We start from the raw sequence: 23,520 nt of genomic DNA, 5'->3' as shown, positions 1-23,520 counted from the left end.
ACCCACTACATCCAAAATATTACTATTTTAACATGTGATCAATATTTTAAAACCTTGAGGATGGGACTTCCTGGTGGCTCCGTGGTTAAGAATCCGCCTGCCAATGCAGGGGACACGGTTTTATCCCTGGTCTGGAAAGATCCCACATGCCGCGGAGCAAGTAAGTCTGTGTGCCACAGCTACTGAGCCTGCGCTCTAGAGCCTCCGAACTACAACTGCTGAAGCCCACGCGCCTAGAACCGGTGCTCCGCAACAAGAGAAGCCACAGAAATGAGAAGCCCGCGCACCACAAGGAAGAGTAGACCAGAGAAAGCCCGCGCCCAGCAACGAAGACCCAGCACAGCCAAAAATAAATAAATTAATTAAAACCTTGAGGATATTTTACCTTTTTTTGGTACTAAGTTTTCAAAATCCGGTGTGTATGTTACACTTACAGCCCGTCTCTATTCAGATTCAACCACAGTTCTGTGGCAAACGTGACAAGAGGGCCTCAAGTGGGAGCTGAGGAAAATGCTGTTCTCAGCTCCAGCCACAGGGGGATCACTGTGACCACACCTTGCATCAGGTGGCCATTGCCTGAAGAGCAAAGTCTTTCTTTCTGCTGCCTGGCTGGGGAGCTTTGCACTCTCCTCCCACCTCCCCACCGGTCCCCCTGGCCTGAGCCAGCCTCCAAGGGCGAGAGACACAGTCTGGCAGAAACCTGAAGGTCCCCTGTGAACACTGGAAACCTTCCATGACCTCAAGATCCATGTGTACATTCATTCATTCATTCATTCTGCAAATATTTATTGAGCACTCAATTTGTGACAGCAATGAGCAAAACAAAAACCTGCCCTCATGGGAGAGGCCCAAAAAGGAGGAAAATAAGTAGAATATGTAGTGTGTCAGATGGTGATACATTGATTAATCGGAGGATGGGAAGCATGCCACACATTTAAGTAGGGTGGATAGGGCAGCCCTCGAGGAGAAGTTGACATTTGAGCAGAGACCCACACAAGGTGAGGCATGGGCTCTGCAGATTTGTGGGAAGGGCGATGCTGGCCAGGGAACAGCATGTGCACACGCCAAGGGAGGCAGGCGAGTGGTGGAGCGGGTAAGTGGAGGAGAGAGGTAAGAGGGGCCAGACTGCACGGACGCAGCTGTGATTTTGAGGCGGAAGCCACGGAGATTTTGTAGCAGAGGAGAGATAGGGATCATCCCTTTATTCACGAAGCCAACATTTGCTGGCGCCTCTCAGGAGCCAGGCCCTGCACGGGGCACTGGGGAAACAGAGCTGGGTCAGCCCCAGTCCCTGCCCTCAATGGGCTCTCTGTCTGATGGGGGAGGCGGCACGGACCGACACTGGCAAATCAAGACCCAAAGGGATACGTGTCACGGCGGAGGTTAGTAAGGTCACAGGGGAGCCCAGAGGTGGGGCGACCAACTTAGCGTGGGGCGTCATAGAACGCTTTCTGAAGGAGGTAGTGTTTAAACAAGGCCCCAGAAGATGAGTAAGAATGAGCACGGGGAAAAGGGTGGAGGAGGACAAGTGCACCTGCGGCCCAGAGAACAGCAGGTGGAAGGGCCTGCAGGGAAGGACACACTGTGAACCGGGCGGAATGGTTGCTTCTGGTGCAGGACGCCTGGGTAGGAGCTGGTGAGGGCGGCCAGCGTCCCCCCAGCCCACCCCCAAGAGGGTCAGAATGCCATTGCACAAGACAGATTTCCCGCTGGGGTGATGGGGCACCAGGAAGGGTTTAGAGCAGACAGGCCTCGCCCCGGGTGTCAGAAAGAGCCTTCTGGGTCTGTGTCTAGGAGGACTGTGGGGTGGGGATGGAGGAGGGGGACTTAAAGGCCATGGAGGAGGGGGACTTAAAGGCCAGGAGGCCAGGGAGAAGCCAAAACCATAAGGGGGTGGGAATGGTGGGAACAGAGATGAGGGCTATTTAAGAAGTCTGGAAATCCTACTAAACTCTAGGGTGTGCTTTGTAAGTGTTAAGAGCTCCTGCCTAAACCCCCAAAACTGTAAATACAAGAGAAACCTCTCCTAGACAGGCTGAACAAAAATAAAGATGTTTGCCACTTAGGCAGACGGCCGTGGTGAACACGGGAGAGTCTTTCTGAGGGAGAAAGTCATGGTAAACAAGGAGGGTGGGGCACGGGTGTTGCCCAGGCAAGAAGCAAGCCTAGTCATCATGGAGCAGGGCTTTGGCTGAGGCGGAGGTCACGAGATTTTTGAGCAAAGGAGTGATAAGGAACATCCCTTTATTCACGAAGCCAACATTTGCTGGCACCTCCCAGGAGCCAGGCCCTGCACGGGGCACTGGGGAAACAGAGCTGGGTCAGCCCCAGCCCCTGCCCTCAGTGGGCTCTCTGTCTGGGAGCCCATGGGCCTTGGTGAAGGCAGCCCTTACCTAAACACAAGGGGTCCTTTATATTTATCGAATGTCTGTGAAAGGACCAGGACTGATGAGGCAGGAATCCCCACGCCTTAAGGTACCATCCCCTGGAGTCAGAAGCCTTCGTCCATGCAAGGATTTGGAACCTAATCTCAGAAAGATGGGCTTCTCCATCTTCCCCCTGTGTGTGCTCTCCCAGGCCTGGGTAATTCGAGATTCCTGTCAGGTCTGAAGCTGTAGAGGTGTTGGGTGCAGAGATTCTGGGGAGAGGAAGGCTCTCAATAATCTCACTCTCATTCAGCCTGTTTTCATAGAGCCCCTGCACATGCCAGGTACCAGAGTGGGCTCCAGGGATTCAGCAGTGAACACCTTAGACAAGGTTCCTGCCCTCATGAAGCCTCAGTCTGAGTGAGAGAAATGTTTCTTCATTCCATACATGTTTACTGAGCACCTACTATGTGCCAGGGAACAGAAGCCAAGAAAGCAGGCAAAACCCCCTGCCCTGTCAGAGATGGCACTCAAGTTGTGGGAGATAGACTACACAGAAAAGGAGATAAATAAAACACGAGGGACATCCAATGGTGATAAATGCCATAGAGAAACAACAACAACAACAATAAAAAAGGAAGCAAACACATAAAGCAGTTATAGATTGAAAGGAGTCATAGAAAGGAAACCAACAAAGGGCTGAGATAGAAACTAGAAGGGAACGTCTACTCTAGAGAAGGTGATCAAGGGGAGAGTGATGGGACACGTGTCCCAGGCAGAGGGAACAGCAAAAAGACAGGCCCTGAGGTGGGAAGGCACCTACCATGTCAGGAAAGTCAAGGAAGTCCTGGGTGTTTGAGGCACAGTGCAGGACGGAATGGTGAGGCTGGAGAGGCGGACATAAAGGCAGACACAGAGTGCCTTGGAGGTGTTTAGGCTTTATTACAATTGCAGTGGGAAATCATAGATGGGCTTTAAGCAGCGTTTAATATGATACTCTTTTATATTTTAAGAACACATTGGCTGCCAAGTGGAGAATGAACTTAGTGTGGGGTAGGAGTGGGGGGAGGTGGGAACGGGGTTGAATGTGGAAGCAGGGAGACTAGCTTGGATGCTCTTGCACCTGTCCAGGTGAGACATAAGGGTAGCTTGGACAAGGGTGAGTGAGAGGAAGTAAGTGGGTGGATTCAGTGTCTATTTGGGCACTAAGGTGACATGAATTGCCCAAGTAGGAAGTGGGAGTGAGGGAGGGATGAAGGATCACTCCCAGCTTTTGACAGAAGCAACTGGGGAGAGGATGGTGGCACCACCAACAAAGGGAAATAAGAGATTGATGATGGAGAGGGAGGGAGGTGGGGCAGAGATGTTCGCTGGCTGTTGACGGGGCATCAGGGACACCCAGGTGTGTATGCAGAAGCTGCCTGGCATGTAGCAGGTTCAGGTGCTGACTCAGAGCCATCTAAGAGATTACCCAGAGAGAGTCTGGGTAATCAAAGAGACACATGAAATCAGCAGCAGAGAAGCATGGAGTCAGATGCACTGGGGTTCCAGTCCAAGCTCCACCACTTGCTTGTTGGGCAATTGGCCTCATTTCTCTCCGTTTCCGCATCTGTAGAATGGGTGTGATTGTGTGCACCTCACAGGGCCAATGGGGGAATTAAGCAAGACGTGACACTTAGGAGGTACTAGAGAAATTGCCAACCAAGAGCTGCTGGGGGACAGAAGACACAGGTGAGGGTCCGTTGGTTTTTTGTTTGTTTTGTTTTGGGGTTTTTTTTTGTTTGTTTGTTTGTTTTGTTTTTGCAGCCTGCGGGATCTTAGTTCCCTGACCAGGGATCGAACCCATGCCCCCTGCAGTGGAAGGGTGGAGTCCTAACCACTGGACCGCCAGGAAATTCCCAAGGTGAGGGTCCATTTGCACACACCAGAAACATTCTTTGCACAAACTCTCAGACACTGGGGCTGTTCCAGAAGACGAAGATCCAGCAGAGAACTCCCCGCCCTCGATGGCATGGAGACAGATTTGGAGGCAGAATGGCATGGCATTTAACAGCCAGAGGACCCAGGTTCCAATCCCGGCAAATGCCATTTGCACAAGTGACTTCTGCCTGAGACCTGGTTTCCTCATCTCTAGTGGGGTACTAACCCTAACCCTAACCCTAACCTCATAAAGCTCTTGTGAGGATTAAATGTGATAATGTATGGAAAGTCCTTGACAACCTGCCAGATTTGTATTATAAATGGAGATAGAGACAGGCATTTGCTGACAGGGAGTCAGGAACCCCCAGGAGAGAGGACCCCCTGGCTTCACAGTCCCTCAGCCTCCAGGTGGCCGGAGACCACCTCCCCCATCACCCATTCCCACAGGTACACCCTGGCCCCTATATCCATCAGAAGAGCTCCACCTCTAAAATCACAAAATCCCACATCCCACTCCCTGACCACAGCCTCCCATGCATCCAGAGCTCTGCCATACCTGTTCTTCCACCTCAAAGACACCCTGACCCTCTTTGTGCAGCCCTCCCTCCACCAAGGCCCTTCCTTCTGCACTTCCTTTACCCCTACCTTCCGCCCCTTTACCACACCCCCTCCCACTGTCCTTTGCTGGAGGAAAACAAAACAAAATCATCCAGCTGCTCAGAGGACGCCTCTTTAAATTCCTGATCACCAACCTCACCTGGGAACTTGCTTGCCATCCTCACCTCCCCAAACAGGTGCCCGTTGAGATGAGTTGGCCTGGGCCTCCTAGTCTCCCTGGCCCAGCCCTCCCTCCACTTCTGGCCACCCGACCCACACCCCACGTGCAAACTCCCCCACCCTTTCCTTCTTCCTTCCTGAGCAGGGGAAGAGGTGTCTTTCCTTTGGCCTGGGGCTAAACCCACCACTCGGCTGGGCAGTTGCACCATGCACACCTTTGTTTTCGGGCATCCCTGAGGTTGTTAAGAGCTCTCTGCCTGGGTCTGTATCATGGTGCCACCACTCAGCTTTGTGTAACCTTGGATGGGCGTCTCCACTTCTCCTTCTGCACGTGGAGAATAATAAGTGTACCTTTCTCACCAGACCCTAGGAAGGGTTGGATGAGTTAACTTACGAAAAATGTGTTAAAACAGTGTTGGACACACAAATTAGTGCTCAGATGGAACTGAGGCTCAGATCACCTTGGAAGATCATAGAGAGGATTCAGAGAGTCCAGGAGTTTGTACGCTTCCTCCTGCGCTTACCAGCTGGATGACCTTGGACAAGCCACTTCCCCCTTCCCCCAGCCTCCGTTTCTCAGACTGTAAAATGGGCCCAAGATAGTCCCTAGCCCATGGAGCCTGGACTTTCCACGACCTCACCACCCTCGTTTCCTTCTATTTTCTTCCCTGGCTTATGCTGCACCAGCCACACTGGCCTCCTCACTGGTCCCCAGACACATCAGACCTCCTTCCACCTCAGGGCCTTTGCACGTGCTGCTCTCTCTGTCTGGAACAGTCTTCCCCCAGTATCCCTGACAATCTGCAGGTCTTTGCTCAAAGATCCCCTCAATCAGGCCTTCCCCGGACACTGACCTCCTCCCTGCTTTCTTATTCTTCTTAGCACTCATAACTTGTAATCGTGTACATTGTATTTATTTAACTTTCTTTTGCTTGGTTGCCTTTCCTTCCACAATGGAAGCATCAAGAGGGTAGGGATCTCCGTCTATTTTGTTTACTGCTATATCCTCAGCACTTACAACCATGCCTGATACCTAGTAGGTGCTCAAGAAATATTTGTTGAATGGAAGGAAGGATAGGGAGAAAGGGAGAGAGGAAGGGAGGGAGGGAAGGAGGAATGAAAGAAGCTAACCCACATAAAGAAGTTACCTGGATACACAAATTATGGCGTATCCATACGGTGTTGTATGATCCAGCCTTAAAAAGGAAGGAAATTCTTGGGACTTCCCTGGTGGTCCAGTGGTTAAGAATCTGCGCTTCCACTGTAGAGGGTGCAGGTTCGATTCCTGGTCCGGAAAATAAGGTTCTGCATACCGCATGATGCAGTAAAACAAAGTATTAAAAAAAGGAAGGAAATTCTGACATGAACCTTGAGAATATTACGCTCAGGGAAATAAGTCAGACACACAAAACATAATCACACAATTACTACATGATGGCACTTATATGAAATACCTAGAGTAGTCAAATTCATAGAGACAGAAAGTAGGATGAAGGTTACCAGGGCCTGGGGGAGGGAGGATGGGAAGCCCGTGTTTCACAGGGACAGAGTTGCAGTTGGGGAAGATGAAAAGGGTTTGGAGTCGGATGGTGATGGTGGCACAACCAAGTGAATGTGCTTCATGCCATTTAAAAATGTTTTAAGGGGCTTCCCTGGTGGCGCAGTGATTAAGAATCCACCTGCCAATGCAGGGGACACGGGTATGATCCCTGATCCCGGAAGATCCCACATGCCGCGGAGCAACTAAGCCCGTGCGCCACAACTACTGAGCCTGCGTTCTAGAGCCCGTGGGCCACAACTACTGAAGCCCACGTGCCTAGAGCCCATGCTCTGCAACAAGAGAAGCCACTGCAATGAGAAGACCGTGCACCGCAACGGAGAGTAGCCCCTGCTCACCGCAACTAGAGAAAAGCCCGAGCACATCAATGAAGGCCCAACGCAGCCAAAAATAAATAAATAAATTAAAAATTTTGTTTTAAAAAATGTTTTAAATGGTAAGTTTTATGTTATGTATTTATTATATTTATGTATTTATTATATTATGTATGTATTATACTTCACCACAGTAAAAAATTTTATTTTTAAAAAAGTTTTGAACATTAAAAAAAAAGCAGAAAGAAGAACATAACACAGCACCTGGCTGAACCAAGACCTCAGTAGACATGTGGGTTTTGTTTTTGGTTTTGTTTTTTGACAATTTAAAGCTGGAAATTCTTTTTTTTTAACTTTTAATTTTGTATTGGAGTATAGTTGATTAAAAGTGTTGTATTACAATGTTCATTGCAGCTCTATTTACAGTAGCCAGGACATGGAAGCAACGACACATATATACAATGGAATATTACTCAGCCATAAAAAGAAACGAAATTGAATTATTTGTAGTGAGGTGGATGGACCTAGAGTCTGTCATACAGAGTGAAGTAAGTCAGAAAGAGAAAAACAAATACCGTAAGCTAACACATATATATGGAATCTAAGAAAAAAAAAAAAAAAAAAAAAGGTCATGAAGAACCTAGGGGCAGGATGGGAATAAAGATGCAGACCTACTAGAGAATGGACTTGAGGACACAAGGAGGGGGAAGGGTAAGCTGGGACAAAGTGAGAGAGCGGCATGGACCAAATGTAAAACAGATAGCTAGTGGGAAGCAGCCGCATAGCACAGGGAGGTCAGCTGGGTGCTTTGTGACCATCTAGAGGGGTGGGATAGGGAGGGTGGGAGGGAGGGAGATGCAAGAGGGAAGAGATACGGGGATATACGTATATGTATAACTGATTTACTTTGTTATAAAGCAGAAACTAACACACCATTGTAAAGCAATTATACTCCAATAAAGATGTTTAAAACAAACAAACAAACAAACAACAAAAAAAATGTTATGTTAGTTTAAGGTGTACAGCAAAGTGACCCAGTTATACATATACATGCATTTTCAAATTCTTTTCCCATTTAGGTTGTTTTATAATATTGAGCCGCGGTACCCAGCTTAGACAGACCGCCCTCTGGAAACACTGTCCCCGCCCCTGGGGCTTCATCAGGCCCTTCAACACTGCCACCCCACCCCACACCACACCCCCATTAGAGCACACATCACACCAGCCTGAGTTGCCTGTTGCCTTTAAGGCCTTTCCTGCCAGACGTGAGTTTCTTGAAGGCAAGGACTGTGGCCGTATGTTCCTTCATTCATTCATCATCAAATATTTTTTGAGGACCCCTGTCATGGCAAACAGTACTGTGGCGGGTGGAGTAGGGAGCAAGGCAGCCCAGAGTGGAGTCTGACGGGAGGGGAATGAATAGCCTGGCAGTGACCCTGAGGGAACTGGGGGCTGGGACGGGGAGGATAAGGCAGTTAACTGAGCACTCCCTGGGGTTTGCCGGGGCCTTCTGCTTAAGCCAAGTGCTCTTTCTAGGAAGAGGGAGATCTCAGGGTTACCTAGGCCTTCTAGCTCAGCAGAGGGTCCCCATGAGTCCCCCAAATCACAGCCTTCTGCTCAAATGGAGGGGGGCAGGGCTTGCGCTTACCAGGAATTTGCTTTGTTGTTAATTCTTTATTTTGAAATGATAGACTCACAGGAAGTTGCACAGAGAGTACAGAGTCCCAATACCCTTCCCCCAGCTTCCCCCAGTCGTGACAGCTCAGATAACTGCAGTCCAAAATCAGAGTCGGGAAATTGACGAGGGTACCATGCTACTGACCAGACTACAGGTCTCATTCGGTGTTCATTGTTTACGCGCATATATTTGCCTGTGCACGTATGTGCACGTGTGTTTCTGTGTAATTTTATCCCAAGTGTAGATCCGCGTTACCACAATGGCATCAAGATGCAGAACTGAACGCTCACAGAGCGGCTGCCTGTGCCACCCCACGCCTTCAGAGGGGTTTCTGTTTGTGCATCTCGCCCTTCTGGTTTACCAGGGCCTGAGCCAAGACCTTCAGTTCAAAGCAGCGACGCCCCTCAGCAGAGCCAGTTCACGGGAAACAGACACGCACAGGGGGCTAGGTGGGCATGTGGATTCAGAGGCACAGAGGAACTCCCTAGGGGTAGAGACCAGCCCAGGGGGAAAGGGGAGGAAAGTGGTTTGGCAGCAAGCACCGGGGTTGGTGAGGGAGGGAGAGCGCAGAGACGTGGCCTCCTGAGTCGCTGCATGATGGTCCAGATGGGCTGCCCAAGCTCAGAGACAGATGCAGTCATTAGGGAATTTAAGAGGCTGGGGGAGGGGCTGAGGCCAGCGAGGCCTGCCCAAAGTTAGGATGAGTCCCCCAAACCCAGGCCCTCCTCTGTCTGCCTGGAACCATTCCCCACCTCATCACTCTGTCTCTCCTGCTCTCTCTGGGTCCCTGTCCCCTTCTCTGGGTCCCTGTCCCCCTTCTCTGGGTCCCTGCCCTCCTCTCTCTGGGTCCCTGTCCCCCTCTCTCTAACTCCTGGTCCCCCTCTCTCTGGGTCCCTGTCTCCCTCTCTCTGGGTCCCTGTCCCCCTCTCTCTGGGTCCCTGTCCCCCTCTCCCTGGGTCCCTGTCCCCCTTCTCTGGGTCCCTGTCCCCCTCTCTCTGGGTCCCTGTCCCCCTCTCCCTGGGTCCCTGTCCCCCTTCTCTGGGTCCCTGTCCCCCTCTCTCTGGGTCCCTGTCCCCCTTCTCTGGGTCCCTGTCCCCCTCTCTCTGGGTCCCTGTCCCCCTCTCTCTGGGCCCCTGTCCCCCTCTCCCTCGGTCCCTGTCCCCCTTCTCTGGGTCCCTGTCCCCCTCTCTCTGGGTCCCAGTCCCCCTCTATCTGGGTCTCTGTCCCCCTCTCTCTGGGTCCCTGTCCCCCTTCTCTGGGTCCCTGTCCTCCTCTCTCTGGGTCCCTGTCCCCCTCTCTCTAACTCCTGGTCCCCCTCTCTCCGGGTCTCTGTCCCCCTCTCTCTGGGTCCCTGTATCCCACTCTCCCCTGACCTCTCTGCAGAGCCTGAGTTGGGGGGCACAAGTTCTGCCCTGAGCCCCCGCCCTCACTCCCTGCCGGGGCCCTTGCTCCCCCACCTTTCAGGACTGTGAGGACCACAAAGTGAGAAGGCCTAGGAGACAGGACCACCTGGCACCAGTTGCCTCCAGCATCTCCAGTCTCCTGCCGGCTCCCGCCCCCACCCCCTTCTCTCTTCCTCTGCGGCTGTGTGTCCTCTGTGTCCCCTCTCCGTCCATCTCCCCATTGTCCTCTGCCTGGGCCTGCATCTCCGCCGCACTGTTCCCCGTATCACCACTTCCTTACTTGTCATCTCTTGGCCTCCTTTCCTCATCACCGCTATTATTCTGGGCGGGTGCATTTGGAGTTGGGGTACCTCTGCCTCTCTTCTCTCTCTCCACTTTTTTCTCTTTCTCTGTGTTTCTATTCTGCCTTCCCTTCTTCCCTCTGTTTTTCTGTTTCTGTCTCTCACTTTTCCACACTCACCTCTCCATGAGTGTCTGTCCCTGGGCCCTGCCCCCATCTGTTTTGTCTTTTTCTATCTGCCTCCCTTCCCCACCTGTATTCATCTCCTGCTCTTTCTCCACCTCCCTAAATTCTCTCTGCCTCTGACTCTTCTCTCTCTAGCCTGTATTTCTCTTACTCTTTCTCTGCCTCTCTACCTTCATATGCTACTTCTCTCAGATTTCCTAGACTCTCTCTCCTCCCATGGCAGCCCCTCTCTCCGCCTCTGTCCCTCCCTCTCTCAGACCCTCTCCCACCCCCACCCCGTCCACCCAGCCCTGGGGTCCCCCTCCCTGGATTCCTTCCAGATTACAACACCTTCACCTACCAGGCAGGCAGGTTCTCATTAACAATTGTGACTACTTCTCTGGTGAGAAGAGAGAGGGAAGAGATGGGACATGGATCCTGGAATGGGTCGTAGGCAATTAAAAAAAAAAAAAAAAAAAAGTCAGAAGGGTGGAGGAGAAGCGCCATCTACTCAGACCAGAGATAAAAGGCCTCCGTGAGTGACAAGGAAGCAAGACATCTTCCCCACTCCTCCAGACAGGAGACATCAAGGCAGGACCTGAACCCTTCTCAGCATCCTCTCTCCAGCCACCAAGGAGCCCCCGGACCCTGCCCTCCTGGTCTCTGGCCTCTATTCTGTCCCTCATCCATGTCCCTAAGGGTCTTAGTCTCCATCTAAGACGCTCTCTCTGCCTCTGACCTATAACTTCTGGGTCTCTCGCAGCCTCCTTAACCCTCACTTTCTGCATCGGCCAGAATCCAGCTCCCGACCCTCAGAATGTTCCTCCTGCTGACCGCACTTCAGATCTTGGCTGTAGGTAAGACAGCAGTGGGGCCTGGACTCTGAGAAGAGATGGGGAAGGGTCCTGGGGACCCGATGTGCTCACAGATGACCTGGTGAGAAGGGGCAGGGAGTCGTCTGGGGACCATGGCTGAGGAGCGTGCTGGAGGGGGCGCCTAAGTTCTAAGTTGTGGAGGTATTAGGAGATTGCGGGGTCCAGGGGGTGGTAGGAGGTGGGGAGAAATAAAAGAGGAATTGAGCAGAACTATCAGGTCTTGACTGGGTCTTATTAGAAAGGACAGCAGGACACTTCTTGATTGTGTTAGGGAAGAACTAACACGGGAAAGACAACGTGTTGCCAGAAATGATGGTGGGAATGACGGTGGGGTGGTGAGGTCCTGGCAGGGAGGTTGGTGTGGCACGCAGAGTGGGTGTGGGGAGAGATCGTGGATCCTGGGGGGTCACATTGAGTGAGAAGTTTGCGGAAGGGACAGGGAGCTCCCTGAAGGTGTTGGAGGATTACTGGCTGGAATTGTGCTGTATTGTGACAAGTGATGACAGAAAGTATTCATGGAAAAGCAGAGTCAAGCATAGTAGCTGTATCAGGACCCTGGATGAGGTGGCCCTGGGATCCAATAATAGATACTATGGAGGTGCCTGGGCATGAGGCGGTGTCAGAAAACTCCCTAGTTATGTTGGGACAATAATGGGGGCAGTGTTGGGCATATCTCATACAGAGTGGGGTAGATAAAGGTGGGTGGTTTAAGGATTAGGCAAAAAAGGGGGGATTTGTGGATTCCAGATGTCCTAGAGAGTTGGGGGTAGATGGTGAGCATTTGTTCATCTACTTTCCCCACTCCACCTCACCCTTGCCTTCTCCTAGCCATGGCACAGAACCAAGGGAACAAGATAATTGGTGGCTACAGATGCATCCGGAACTCCCAACCATGGCAGGCAGCCTTACTGGCAGGTCCCTGCCGTAGTTTTCTCTGTGGAGGGTCCCTGCTGTCCGACCAATGGGTCATCACTGCTGCTCACTGTGCCCGTCCGTGAGTGACCCCCTCTTTATTCTTCTGCCAAGTGAATTCCAGAGTCTAGCCCTGTGTAGAACCCAGTGTAGTAGCTGGACCCTGGTTTGGGGTCTAGATAAGAGCTTAGAACAACAGACCCGGCTCAGAACATGGAACCCAGCCATAAATCTTGAACTCAGTTTAGATTCTAAAAGCAGATCAACCATTTAGAACCCATACACAAGCTTAGAGTCCCACACAGAATCTAGAATCTAACACATAACCTGAGATCCATCCAGAGGCCAAGCTCTACATAGAGACTAAGATTAGGAGTCTGCTCCAGAGTAGTGGTTGAATTCTGCACACAGTCTACCTTCAGAAATTCAGGACCCCCCTCAGAACACTGCCTGGAATCCAGAGTCAGGTTCAGAACCCACAGTCCAGCCATAAATCCAGAAACCTGCTTACAGCTCAGAGCATAAGATAAAGACAGAAGCTGAAGCTTGTTCTAGATCCAGCATTTAATCCAGAGTCTAGTCTACAGCTCCTCTCTGAGCAGCCTAGAACCCAGACCTCAACCCGCCATCTACATCCCAGAATGAAGACCATGATCTAAAGCTTCATATCGAACCCAGAGCCCTTCTCAGATTCTAGACTGAAACCTGGACCTCAGACCCCGGACTAGAAGTCAAAGTCCAGATAAAAGCTCATCCAGTGCCCATAAACCAGATCTAATGCCAAAAACTAAAGTTCAGTGTAGAACCTAGGGCCCAGAGTCTAGAATGGAAACCAACATCTAGAACATGGGATCCTGACCATAACCTGGAGCTCCATCTAGAACCCAGGGCCTGGCCTGAGGTCAAGGGCTCAGACCAGAGTCTAGAACCTAGAGCCCAGGCTATCACCTGTAATTTGATCTAAGACAGAACCCAACCTAGAATCAAGAATGCAGACCAGTGTTTAGAGCCCTGAGCCCAGCTGGAGCACAGAGCTCAAACCGTTGTCTACAACCCAGGTCATACACCAGAGCTTAATCAAGAACCCAGAACTCAACCTAGAAACTGGAGCTCACACCGGCATCTAGAAGTATGCTATCATCCAGATTCAATCTAGAACACAGCTCCTAGCTTAGAGTCAAAAGTGCAGGATGTTTAGAGTCCAAAGGCCAGGCTAGAACTGGAATGGAGCCTCCCTGAAGCAATGGAGTAACTGGAATGGATACTCCAGAATATCAATTCTGATCTAGAGCCTAAAGCCACAGCCCAGAGTCTCACTTAGAACTCAGAGTATTGATCCAGGTGCAGACCCTAGGACAGAGCCACGACCGTTCTCAACCAACCATCACCTTATACCCAAGTCAGAAGGCAAAGTGCAGCCCACAAGGGGAAGGGGAGAATGGTAAGATGGGGTCCAGAGAGAAAGCCCAGGCTGGGGGAAAGTGTACAGGATGCCAGGAAACACTCAGCCTGCAGTTAGAGGGAGGGTTAGACTTGAGGAAAACTCATCACCAGGGAAGGGAGCATCGCTGGAGGGTGGGGAGAGGTCTCCAGGTCAGATCCTGAGCAGCGCTACTCTCGGGGGTCGTGGGCCAGGATCCTTCGAGTAGCCCTGGGCAAGCACAACCTGAGGATTTGGGAGGGCACACAGCAGGTGCTGCGTGTGGTCCGCCAGGTGCCACACCCCCAGTACAACTCCCGGACCATCGAAAACGACCTGATGCTGCTGCAGCTGGAGCGGCCTGCTCGACTGTGGAGGGCAGTGAAGCCCATCACCATGGCCAGCTCCTGTGCCAGCGCAGGGACTCCCTGCCTTGTGTCGGGCTGGGGCACAATATCCAGTCCCACAGGTGAGAGTCCTGCATCAGGAAAGAGAGTCTGAGTCCTGTGTCTGAGGGAGGAAGGGCTAGGGGCCTGGACCCCTGCGTCTGAAGGGGGAGGGCCTGGGGTCTGGATCCTGGGTCTGAGGGAGGAGGGGCCGGGGGCCTGGACCCCTGGGTCTGAGCGGGGAGGGGCTGGGGGCCTGGATCCTGGGTCTGAGGGAGGAGGGGCTGGGCGCCTGGATCCTGGGTCTGAGGGAGGAGGGGCCGGGGGCCTGGATCCTGGGTCTGAGGGGGGAGGGGCTGGAGGCCTGGATCCTGGGTCTGAGGGAGGAGGGGCCGGGGGTCTGGATCCTGGGTCTGAGGGGGGAGGGCCTGGGGTCTGGATCCTGGGTCTGAGGGAGGAGGGGCCGGGGGCCTGGACCCCTGGGTCTGAGGGGGGAGGGGCTGGGGGCCTGGATCCTGGGTCTGAGGGAGGAGGGGCTCAGGCCCTGACTCCTGGGTCTTGTTGGAGGGTAGACTCCATTGTAACCCCTCAGTGCCCCTGCAGCCAGGTTCCCTAACTTTCTGCAATGCGTGAACATCAGCATCTCCTCGGATCAGGAGTGTCAGTCGGCCTATTCTGGAGCCGTCACTGCTGGCATGGTCTGTGCAGGGGTCCCCCAAGGTGGGAAGGACTCTTGTCAGGTGAGGCCCAGGGAAAGCATGGGCAGGGGGATTGTTTGGAGCAGGGACTTAGGTACAAAAGGACCGCAGGAACATGACGATCAGGGGAGCCCCACCCCTCCACACACACAGAGAACGAGAGAGGTTGTAACAGCCAGGCTGCCTCCACGCTGTTCGCCCTTGGGTATTGGACCTCAGTTTTCTCATCTGTCCCATGGGGGTAGCAGGTCTTAGTCGGTGGAATGAGATGAGATAGTCCATGGAAAGAGCACAGAGCTCTGATCACCACTGTCATTGCCATCATCACATACGGGTACCTGGAAAGCCCGGCTCAGGTCCTCTAGAGATCTTAATCCATCCCTGAGCAATGGCTCCAGAGACAGGGGATGTGGAAACACACACATAGTTTTCTAGAGACAGAGCTAAGATGAAGAGGGGCCCAAGGGACAGAGACAGAGTGGGAACCAGTGACCCCAACGCCCAGGGGCTGAGATCTCCAGAGCCCCTGCCCAGGGGTCTCAGCCCACCCCCATCCCATCTTTGCCTCTTGGGTTCTCCATGCCCACGGCTCTGGTCATCTGTCTGTGGATGTCTCCATCTCTGTCTCTCCCCCTCAGGGTGACTCCGGGGGACCCCTGGTGTGCAGAGGAGAGCTCCAGGGCCTCGTGTCCTGGGGGATGGAGAACTGTGCCCAGCCTGGTTACCCCGGCGTCTATACCAACCTGTGCAAGTACCAAACCTGGATCCAGGAGACCATACAGAGCAGACCATAGCCGATATTACAGAATATCACCTGCCCACATGCTCCCCAAAACCCTGCTCTTCTTTCCCAGAGCAGTGCCTTCAGGGGTTCTCTCTGCACCCCACAACATCCCCGTCATTATTCAAGGTGCCCCTGAGACACACAGAGCAGGAGCGTGAAGGCAAAGGCGCTGCACTGGCACCATATTCCAAAGAAGACAATTTTCAAGACTCATAGTGTCTGTAAAAACCAGACTAATAAAACTTTAACAATCCTAAATTCCATTCTCCATTCATTTAGTTCACCCAACAGATATGCACACAGAGGTCCAATCATGCCCAGCCAGGAGCCAAGCTCCAAAGTGCATGGTGTCCCCTGGGGGTCTGCCCCCTCACCATCCACTGTACTTGGTGTGGTAGAAGGAAGCGCCCCAGCCTTGCGCTGCGACCCTGAGCAGGGACTGCTGAGGTCCCGGACAGGGAGGGCAAAGACCTACCTTGTTTCCTGGAAGACACTATGGAAGTGGAGATGCTCTTTTCCCTGATCAGATCTCAGGTGAGGAGAGTTGAGTTAATCACACTCAGGTCCTGACAGAGCTCTGCTCTCGCTTTATTTATTTCCATTTGTCATCCCTGGCTCTGGTTGCCCTCCCTCCCCAAAGGCATCAACACAGATGGCCTTGAATACCCTGTATCCTTGGAACACATGCATTGTCACATTGTGTTGCTTCTAATTTACACAAAATCATTGTGTTATGAATCTCATTCTTACTTTCATTCAAGAACGATTATCAGGCACCTACTGTGTGCAAGGCATTGGTCTACTTATTGCACACCTACTATGCGCCAGGCATTGGTCTATTTACTGGGTACCTACTATGTGCCAGGCATGGTTCTAGGTACTGGAGGTAGGGCTGCGAATGAGCCAGACAAATCTAAATGCTTCTCGTCACAGAGCTTGCATTCTAGCAGGAGGTCACAGACAAGAAACAGTAAACATAATTTAAAAGCAAAGTAGAGAGTCCCTATGAATAAAAAAAAATCATTAAACTTGGGCTGGGTGGCAGCTCTTTTGCATGTGCCAGAGCCAGTTCATACCAGCCCATAAGAGCCTCTTGGCAAATTTTCAGGAATTTTGAGAGCCGGTTGCTAAACACAGCCATTATTAAAAATTAAATTACATAAACTTACAATTAAGTAATTTATACTTTTTAAAAGTCAATACTCAAAACTCATCAATTCCTAATTATTTTTACTGATATCTCTGCTTGGAGGCTGTTTATGTCTGTCACATTCCATCTGTAATGGTGAGCATCTGGGCATCCCTTCCCGATTCCATGTCCATCTTCTCGTGGTTCTGTGCCTGGGTACCGCAGAGCTCAGATACGGTTCACCTGCCACATGTGTTCACCTCCTCTGTTGGGGAAAGCCCAGGATCAGAGAGTTCTGAGGTGGCAGGTCTGGAACCCGCCTTACTACAATAGCTCAAAAGCTTGCTGAGGTGAGGGCTTCCCTGGTGGCGCAGTGGTTGAGAGTCCGCCTGCCGATACAGGGGACACGGGTTCGTTCCCCAGTCTGGGAAGATCCCACATGCTGTGGAGCGGCTGGGCCCCTGAGCCATGGCTGCTGAGCCTGCGCGTCCGGGGCCTGTGCTCCGCAACGGGAGAGGCCACAACAGTGAGAGGCCCGTGTACCGCAAAAAAAAAAAAAAAAAATTGCTGGGGTGAATATAGCCAATATTTTATAAAACTATAAATGGAGCATAACCTTTAAAAATTGTGAATCACTATATTGTATACCTGGAAATTATATAATATTTTACAGCAACTATACTTCAATTAAGAAAAAGAAAAAAGAGGTGAAAACAAGATTGCTGGGGGGACTCCCCTGGTGGCACAGTGGTTAAAAATCTGCCTGCCAATGCAGGAGACACGGATTCGATGCCTGAGCCGGGAAGATCCTACATGCCGCAGAGCAACGAAGCCCCAGGGCCACAACTACTGAGCCTGAGCTCTAGAGCCACGATCTACAACTATTGAAGCCCACATGCCTAGAGCCCGTGCTTTGCAACAAGAGAAGCCACGGCAATGAGAAGCCCACGCACCGCAATGAAGAGTAGCCCCTGCTCGCCACAACTAGAGAAAGCCCAGGCGCAGCAACAAAGACCCAACGCAGCATTAAAAAAACAAAAAGAGGATTGCTGGGAAGTGGAGACTCTGCACCTTTTGTCATGGTGATACAGACACACCTTGGCTCTCCTGTGTGGCAACCACACGAGCTCTGTGGAGGAAAGGAGTTGAAGCAGCTGCGTACCTGAGTAGCTCTGAGCCCCCAGAGAGATGAAGACACGGACCATCCTGTAATTCTTGGCCTGCATCCTACTATAAAGCTAAGTAAAAATAGTTTAGATTAAAGTAATCTTTAATCTGATTTCCAACTCATATTCCCAGCTGTGATGGTTACGTACCCTATTTTGTTGCTTCTTAGATGCACATCCCTCTCCCATTTTTACAACCTCCGTAAGTGGGAGGCATCTTATAATTAGCTGATGGTGTTATGTCTTAGCATTATGCCCTAATTTCATCGATGGCTCCTTTTTCTTTCTCAGTGGTATACAAAACAATAGTGCCAATACAACTGAGGCATTTTAGATTGATGAAATAGGGTATGCAGGCAGGTGGGTGTGGGTGAGGAGTCAGGTTTCAGTATTAAATAGGCGATCTTATTCCACCAAAGATGGTGTGACGTTATTTCACACCAAAATACTGTGTTAACAGCCTATACATGTTACTGTCTGCCCATCTGGTTTATTACTGCTCACTGCCACGGTGTTGGTGTTTTTTCAACCTGTGTTGTCCAAGATGGTAACCACTAGCCACATGTGGTCATTTAATTTTTTTTTTTTTCTTTTGCGGTACGCGGGCCTCTCACCGATGTGGCCCCTCCCATTGCGGAGCACAGGCTCCGGACGCGCAGGCTCAGCGGCCATGGCTCACGGGCCCAGCCGCTCCGCAGCATGTGAGATCTTCCCGGACCGGGGCACGAACCCGTGTCCCCTGCATTGGCAGGCAGACCCCCAACCACTGCGCCACCAGGGAAGCCCCTGGTCATTTAATTTTTAAACTAAAATTATCTACATTGAATATGCATTACAATTCCATTCCTCAGTCACACTCGCCACATTTCTGATGCTCTATAACCGTGTGTGGCTGGTGGCTGCCATATTGGACAGCACAGATAAATAGATTTCCATCATTGCAGAAAGTTCTGTTGGATAGGACTGCTTGAGTCTATACCCTTGCTCCTAGTGTGGTCCAGGGGACAGCAGTATCAGAATTATCTGGGGCTTATTAGAACTCAGAGTCTTGGACCCCACCCCAGACCAACTGAACCGGAATCTGCATTTTAACAAGACCCCCAGGGGACTCAATGCTTATTAGAGTTTGAGAAGCACCACTCCATGGTATACATCCACCAGGTTTAAGGACCCAGTCCCCCAGTGGTGGACACCTAGTTTCCTTCTACTACCCAAGCAATACTGCAATGACCATTTGGGGTCAGGCCCCTTATATAACTATAGAAGACTTCTCTGGAATATCACAGGAGCAGGAGCACTGGGCCAAAAGCCTTACTTTTAATCAATTTCACCAAGTACTGGCAAGTTTTTGCCCGGATAAGAAGGATTCATATCTCTCCACACCCTCAAAAATGCCTGTAGTTCATTCATTCATTCAGCAAATATTTACTGAATCCTATTATGTGCCAGTTACTGCTCTAGGAACAAAGCAGCTAATATTGTTGCCCTCGGGGAACTCACTTCTGGAGGTGAGGCAAACAAGGGACAAATAAATGAGTAAAACATGAAATATTGGGAATTTCCTGGCAGTCCAGTGGTTAGGACCCAGCACTTTCACTGCCATGGCCCAGGTTCGATCCCTGGTCGGGGAACTAAGATCCTGCAAGCCTCACGGCACTGCCAAAAAAAAAAAAAAAAACCATTAAATATTACAGATGGGAGTAAGTGCTTTGGAGAAAAATAAAGCAGAGTAAGGGGATAGAGAATGTCAGAGGAAGGTTATAATTTTAAGTGGGTTATACAGTGGGTGGTTAACTCAGCAGGGCTATGTTGTCCAAACCCTGCACATTACAAAAAAAAAGTTAGGCCCTTGCCTAACATCTGGGAGATAACCTCTAAACCTTTGTAATATTCTGCCTCATAACAGTGTCTTTCTTTACCTGGGGACCTTGGGCCATGCCAGATAGTCTATCCTAATAGGATGATTTGTGATGGAGGTCTTGGGGCATATTTGACCTGAGGAGGAGCTGGAGACTAAGGTCAGCCATGCAGGCAGACAGCCATGTGCCTATGTGACTGACCCCCAATAAAAAACATAGACACCAAGGCTCAGGTGGACTTTCCTGGTGGGCAATCCTTTGTACGTGTTGTCACACGTTGTTGCTGGGCAAAGTAAGTGCTGTCTATACGACTTCTCTGGGAGAGGACAACTGGAAGCTCGTGCCTGGTCTCTCCTGGACTTGGCCCCCTGTGTCTTTTTACTTTGCTGTAATAAACCAAAATCATGAGTGCAGGAGCTTTTCCGAGTTCTGTGAGCCCTTCTAGTGATTCCCTGAACCCATCTCAGGGATCTCCAACTACAATGGTCAAGGAAGTCTTCATGGAGAGGATGATAAGAATGGAAGAAACCAGGCAGACATCTGGTTTGGAAGAGGGGTCCAGGAGTGGGAATTAAAGTACTAAAGTTCTGAGATGGGATTGTGCCTGGCATGAGAGGGGCAGGAGAAGAGGAAGTGGTAGGTGACATCAGAGGACTACTGGGGCCAGATGGTCTAGAGCCCTGTTGGCCACCATAAGGAAACCTGACTTTCACTCTGAGTGAGGTGGGAGGCACTGCGGGCTTTCCAGAAGAGGCGTGGCCTGCCCTGACTTACATTTTATAATAAAAGGTCACTCTGGCTGCTGTGTGTAAACAGTGTAAGCAGACAAGGACAGAAACAGGGAGACCAGATAAGAAACTTGCAATAATCCAGATGAGAGATGATGGTGGCTGGGAGGGACCGGGGTGGCGAGGATGGAAGATGTTGAGAAACGGTCCGATTCTGGATCTCTTTTGAAGGTAGCACTGGCAGGGTTTGGTAACAAAATGGATGTGTGGTGTGTGAGAAAAGGAATTCAAGGGCGAGACTGAGGTTTTGGCTGAGGAATGAAAGGACGAAGAAACTATTTACTGAGAAGATCAAGCCCATCTGGAACATGAGAGAGGTGAAGGACAAGAGTTTGGTTTTGAACGTGAATCTATTGAGTAGGCAGTTGGATGTCAAGTCGAGAGTTTAAGAGCGAGGTCTGGCTGGAGACATAAAATTTGGGAGTCATCAGCATGTAGATGGTATTTAAAGCCACAGGAGCAGGTGAGATCACCAGGGGAGTGAGCATAGACAGAGCAAAGGAGAGGGCCAAATGCTCCAGCATGTAGAGATCGGGGACGTGAGTAGGAAACAACACCAGTCACGAACGAGAAGCAGTCAGTGAGTTATGAGGACGACCAGGAGGAAGGGAGTGTCTCAGAAGCTGAGGACAAGTGAACCGCTTGTTAAATGCTGCTGATAACTAAGATGAATCCCAAAGGGCTAGCCACTGAGTTCAGCAACATGGACCTTATTGGTGCCCTTAAAAGAGGCAGAGTTGGTGGAGCGGTGGGCGTGGAAGCCTGCATGGAGTGGGCTCAAGAGAACAGGAGGAGAGGAACGCCAGACAGGACGTGTAGCCCACATTTTGGAGTATTGCAGTCCAAGGGGGCAAAACGTGGGTCAGGGGCTGAAGGAGAGCACAAAGGTTGAGAGAAGGTTTTTAAAAAATTCTTTTCACGGAACATGGGAGAAATGGTAGCATGTTTGTATGTTAATGGAGAAGGAAAAAATGGATGATGCAGGCAAGGCGGCAGAGGGCTGCTGGCTGGAACAGTGTCCTCGAGGAGGTGAGAGGGCAGGGGGCACCTCGCACGAGTGGAGGTGTCTTTCTTAGACGGAGGTGAAGATTGCTCATCTGTAGAAATGGGAGAGGAGGCGGAGCCCGTGGGCACAGATGCAGGTGGGTGGCAAGACTGACCTTTCTTTCTAGCGTTGTTATTCTGATGGGTGAAAAGTGGTATTTCGTTGATGTGTGAGAAAGATGATGACTGGGACCAGCATCCTTCATAACATGGATCCAGCTCTAAAGAAGAAGTCACGTGTCTCAATTTCTTGTGCATCTTTCTCTCCAAAAGATCATGTCTGATTTCTCCCCAGGCGTCTCTCTTTCCACCTCTTACGTCGTCTTGCCTTTGTCTCTCCCTGCATTTCCTCTGCTCTCTCCCATCCACCTTGTTTTTCTGTCTCTGTTATTTATCCCTTTGGGTCTTTCTAAGTCTCCCCATCCCTTCACATTTGCATCAGGGCCTCTGCTCTGGGCATGGGTGTAGGACTAACTTTCTCATCCCAGCCAGCACTTCCAACCAGAACTTCCAGTTCCTGCTTGACAAAGTACCTCATTTTGAAGCCAAGCTATAGGGTGGGGCCCCCGGGAACCTCAGACTGCCTCCATCTCCAGCTTTACTTATTTAACAAGCATGTTTGTGGCCTTTGGCTCGTGTCAAACTCTCCTCTAAGCATCTTCAAATATTAGCTCATTTAACCCTGCTCTATGAGGCGGGTGCTATCGATAGTGCCATTTTACGGGGGCACAGAGTGGCCATGTCACTTGAACTCAGTTCTGAACCACTAGGAACACTGTCTCTTTTTCTAGTCCTTTTTCTTTCTTTCTCTAGCCCTTCTCTCTGAGGGGGACAGACCCTGACCTATGAGACAGTACCCCTGGATTTGGTCTACCTGGCATGTGACTTTCAGCTGCTCACTGAACTCCTTGGGCTCCAGTTGCCTTACTGATCAAGTGGGGAGGTAGAATACCCCCAATTCTTGGTGGGTCCATGACCTCACTTCAACAAGAGTCGGCCAGTCATAAACCCTAATATCAGTGTTGACCTGGCACTCACCCCTCAGCAAATACCAAAGACAGCCACCCCACTCCAAGTTCCAGCCATTGCCAAGGGGGACAGGCTTTTTCTTGTGGACCTGGGCCACAAGAGAGCCCAGGTACCCCGACTTCCCACACACACCTGTGACCTCACTTAAGCCACATCCTCCCTCCTGCCACTCAGCCTGAACACAACTCAACTCAAAAAGAGTGACCTCGGTCCCTACTCTGGGTCCAGTCCTGGGAAGTGGGGTAATTCCAAGGTGGGGAAGGACAGGAGCCTTTCTGACACCTTGAGAGGCACTCACATCTATGACCCAGCCCACTCCGACCAAAACCCTAGTCTGACACAGATACTCGACCTCACATCTAGTGTTCATTATCAGTGTCAACGCACACCACCAACTCAACTGTATTTCAACACCTCCCCATCCAAATACTCAATCTTGGCCTCATCTCCAGCCCCAACCCAACTGGACTCTGTCAACAACATTATCTCCAGATCCCTCCCATCTATAACTTAATTCTATCCCCCAAACTAACTCCAACCCCATCCTCAGCCTAGGTCCATTCTCTTCCCCAAACTCACCTGCATTCCCAGTGCAGTCATCAGAGCCCCTCCCCCAACACCAACCACCATCTTAAACCCGACCACAAACTTTTCTTCCTAGTGTAGGGAAAAACTGTGAAAGACTTTAAGATGGACCCAACAGAGGTCATCAATGGAAAACGAGGTGGGTTATCTGATTCTATGGGGTCTCAGCTTCCTTTACTGTCTTTGAGCTACTTTACAACTCTGTAAATGATAAATAGTGGATAGTAGTGCAAATAATTCTTGTCCATAACCCTGCAAATGAGTTGTGTCAGGTGGAAGTACAATTCTCTCCCCTCCATATAGAATAAGCCAGTTTTGCATCTATTTGTTAATTCATGTTAGCGCTTCTTATCGCCTATACATGTGTGGTTCTTTGTAACATCT

At 50.8% G+C, this 23,520-nt stretch overlaps 1 protein-coding gene across 1 annotated transcript; it reads left to right on the top strand.

Annotated features, from left to right (window-relative positions):
- Positions 1 to 11,019: 11,019 nt before the first annotated feature.
- On the top strand, positions 11,020 to 15,546 carry KLK14 (kallikrein related peptidase 14; the record flags this gene model as incomplete). The annotated part of the gene is made up of 6 exons (XM_081216073.1): positions 11,020 to 11,120; positions 11,257 to 11,318; positions 12,165 to 12,330; positions 13,884 to 14,137; positions 14,658 to 14,794; positions 15,391 to 15,546. The coding sequence occupies exons 2-6, from the start codon at positions 11,279 to 11,281 to the stop codon at positions 15,544 to 15,546; spliced, it is 753 nt and encodes a 250-aa protein (XP_081072199.1). The 5' UTR covers positions 11,020 to 11,120; positions 11,257 to 11,278.
- Between the last annotated feature and the right edge of the window lie 7,974 nt (positions 15,547 to 23,520).

The sequence above is a fragment of the Mesoplodon bidens genome (genome assembly GCF_964165515.1).
Source record: "Mesoplodon bidens genome assembly, chromosome: 18".
NCBI lineage: Eukaryota > Metazoa > Chordata > Mammalia > Artiodactyla > Ziphiidae > Mesoplodon > Mesoplodon bidens.
Note: the sequence above shows the minus strand (reverse complement) of the source record. Positions and strands in the feature narration are given on the sequence as shown.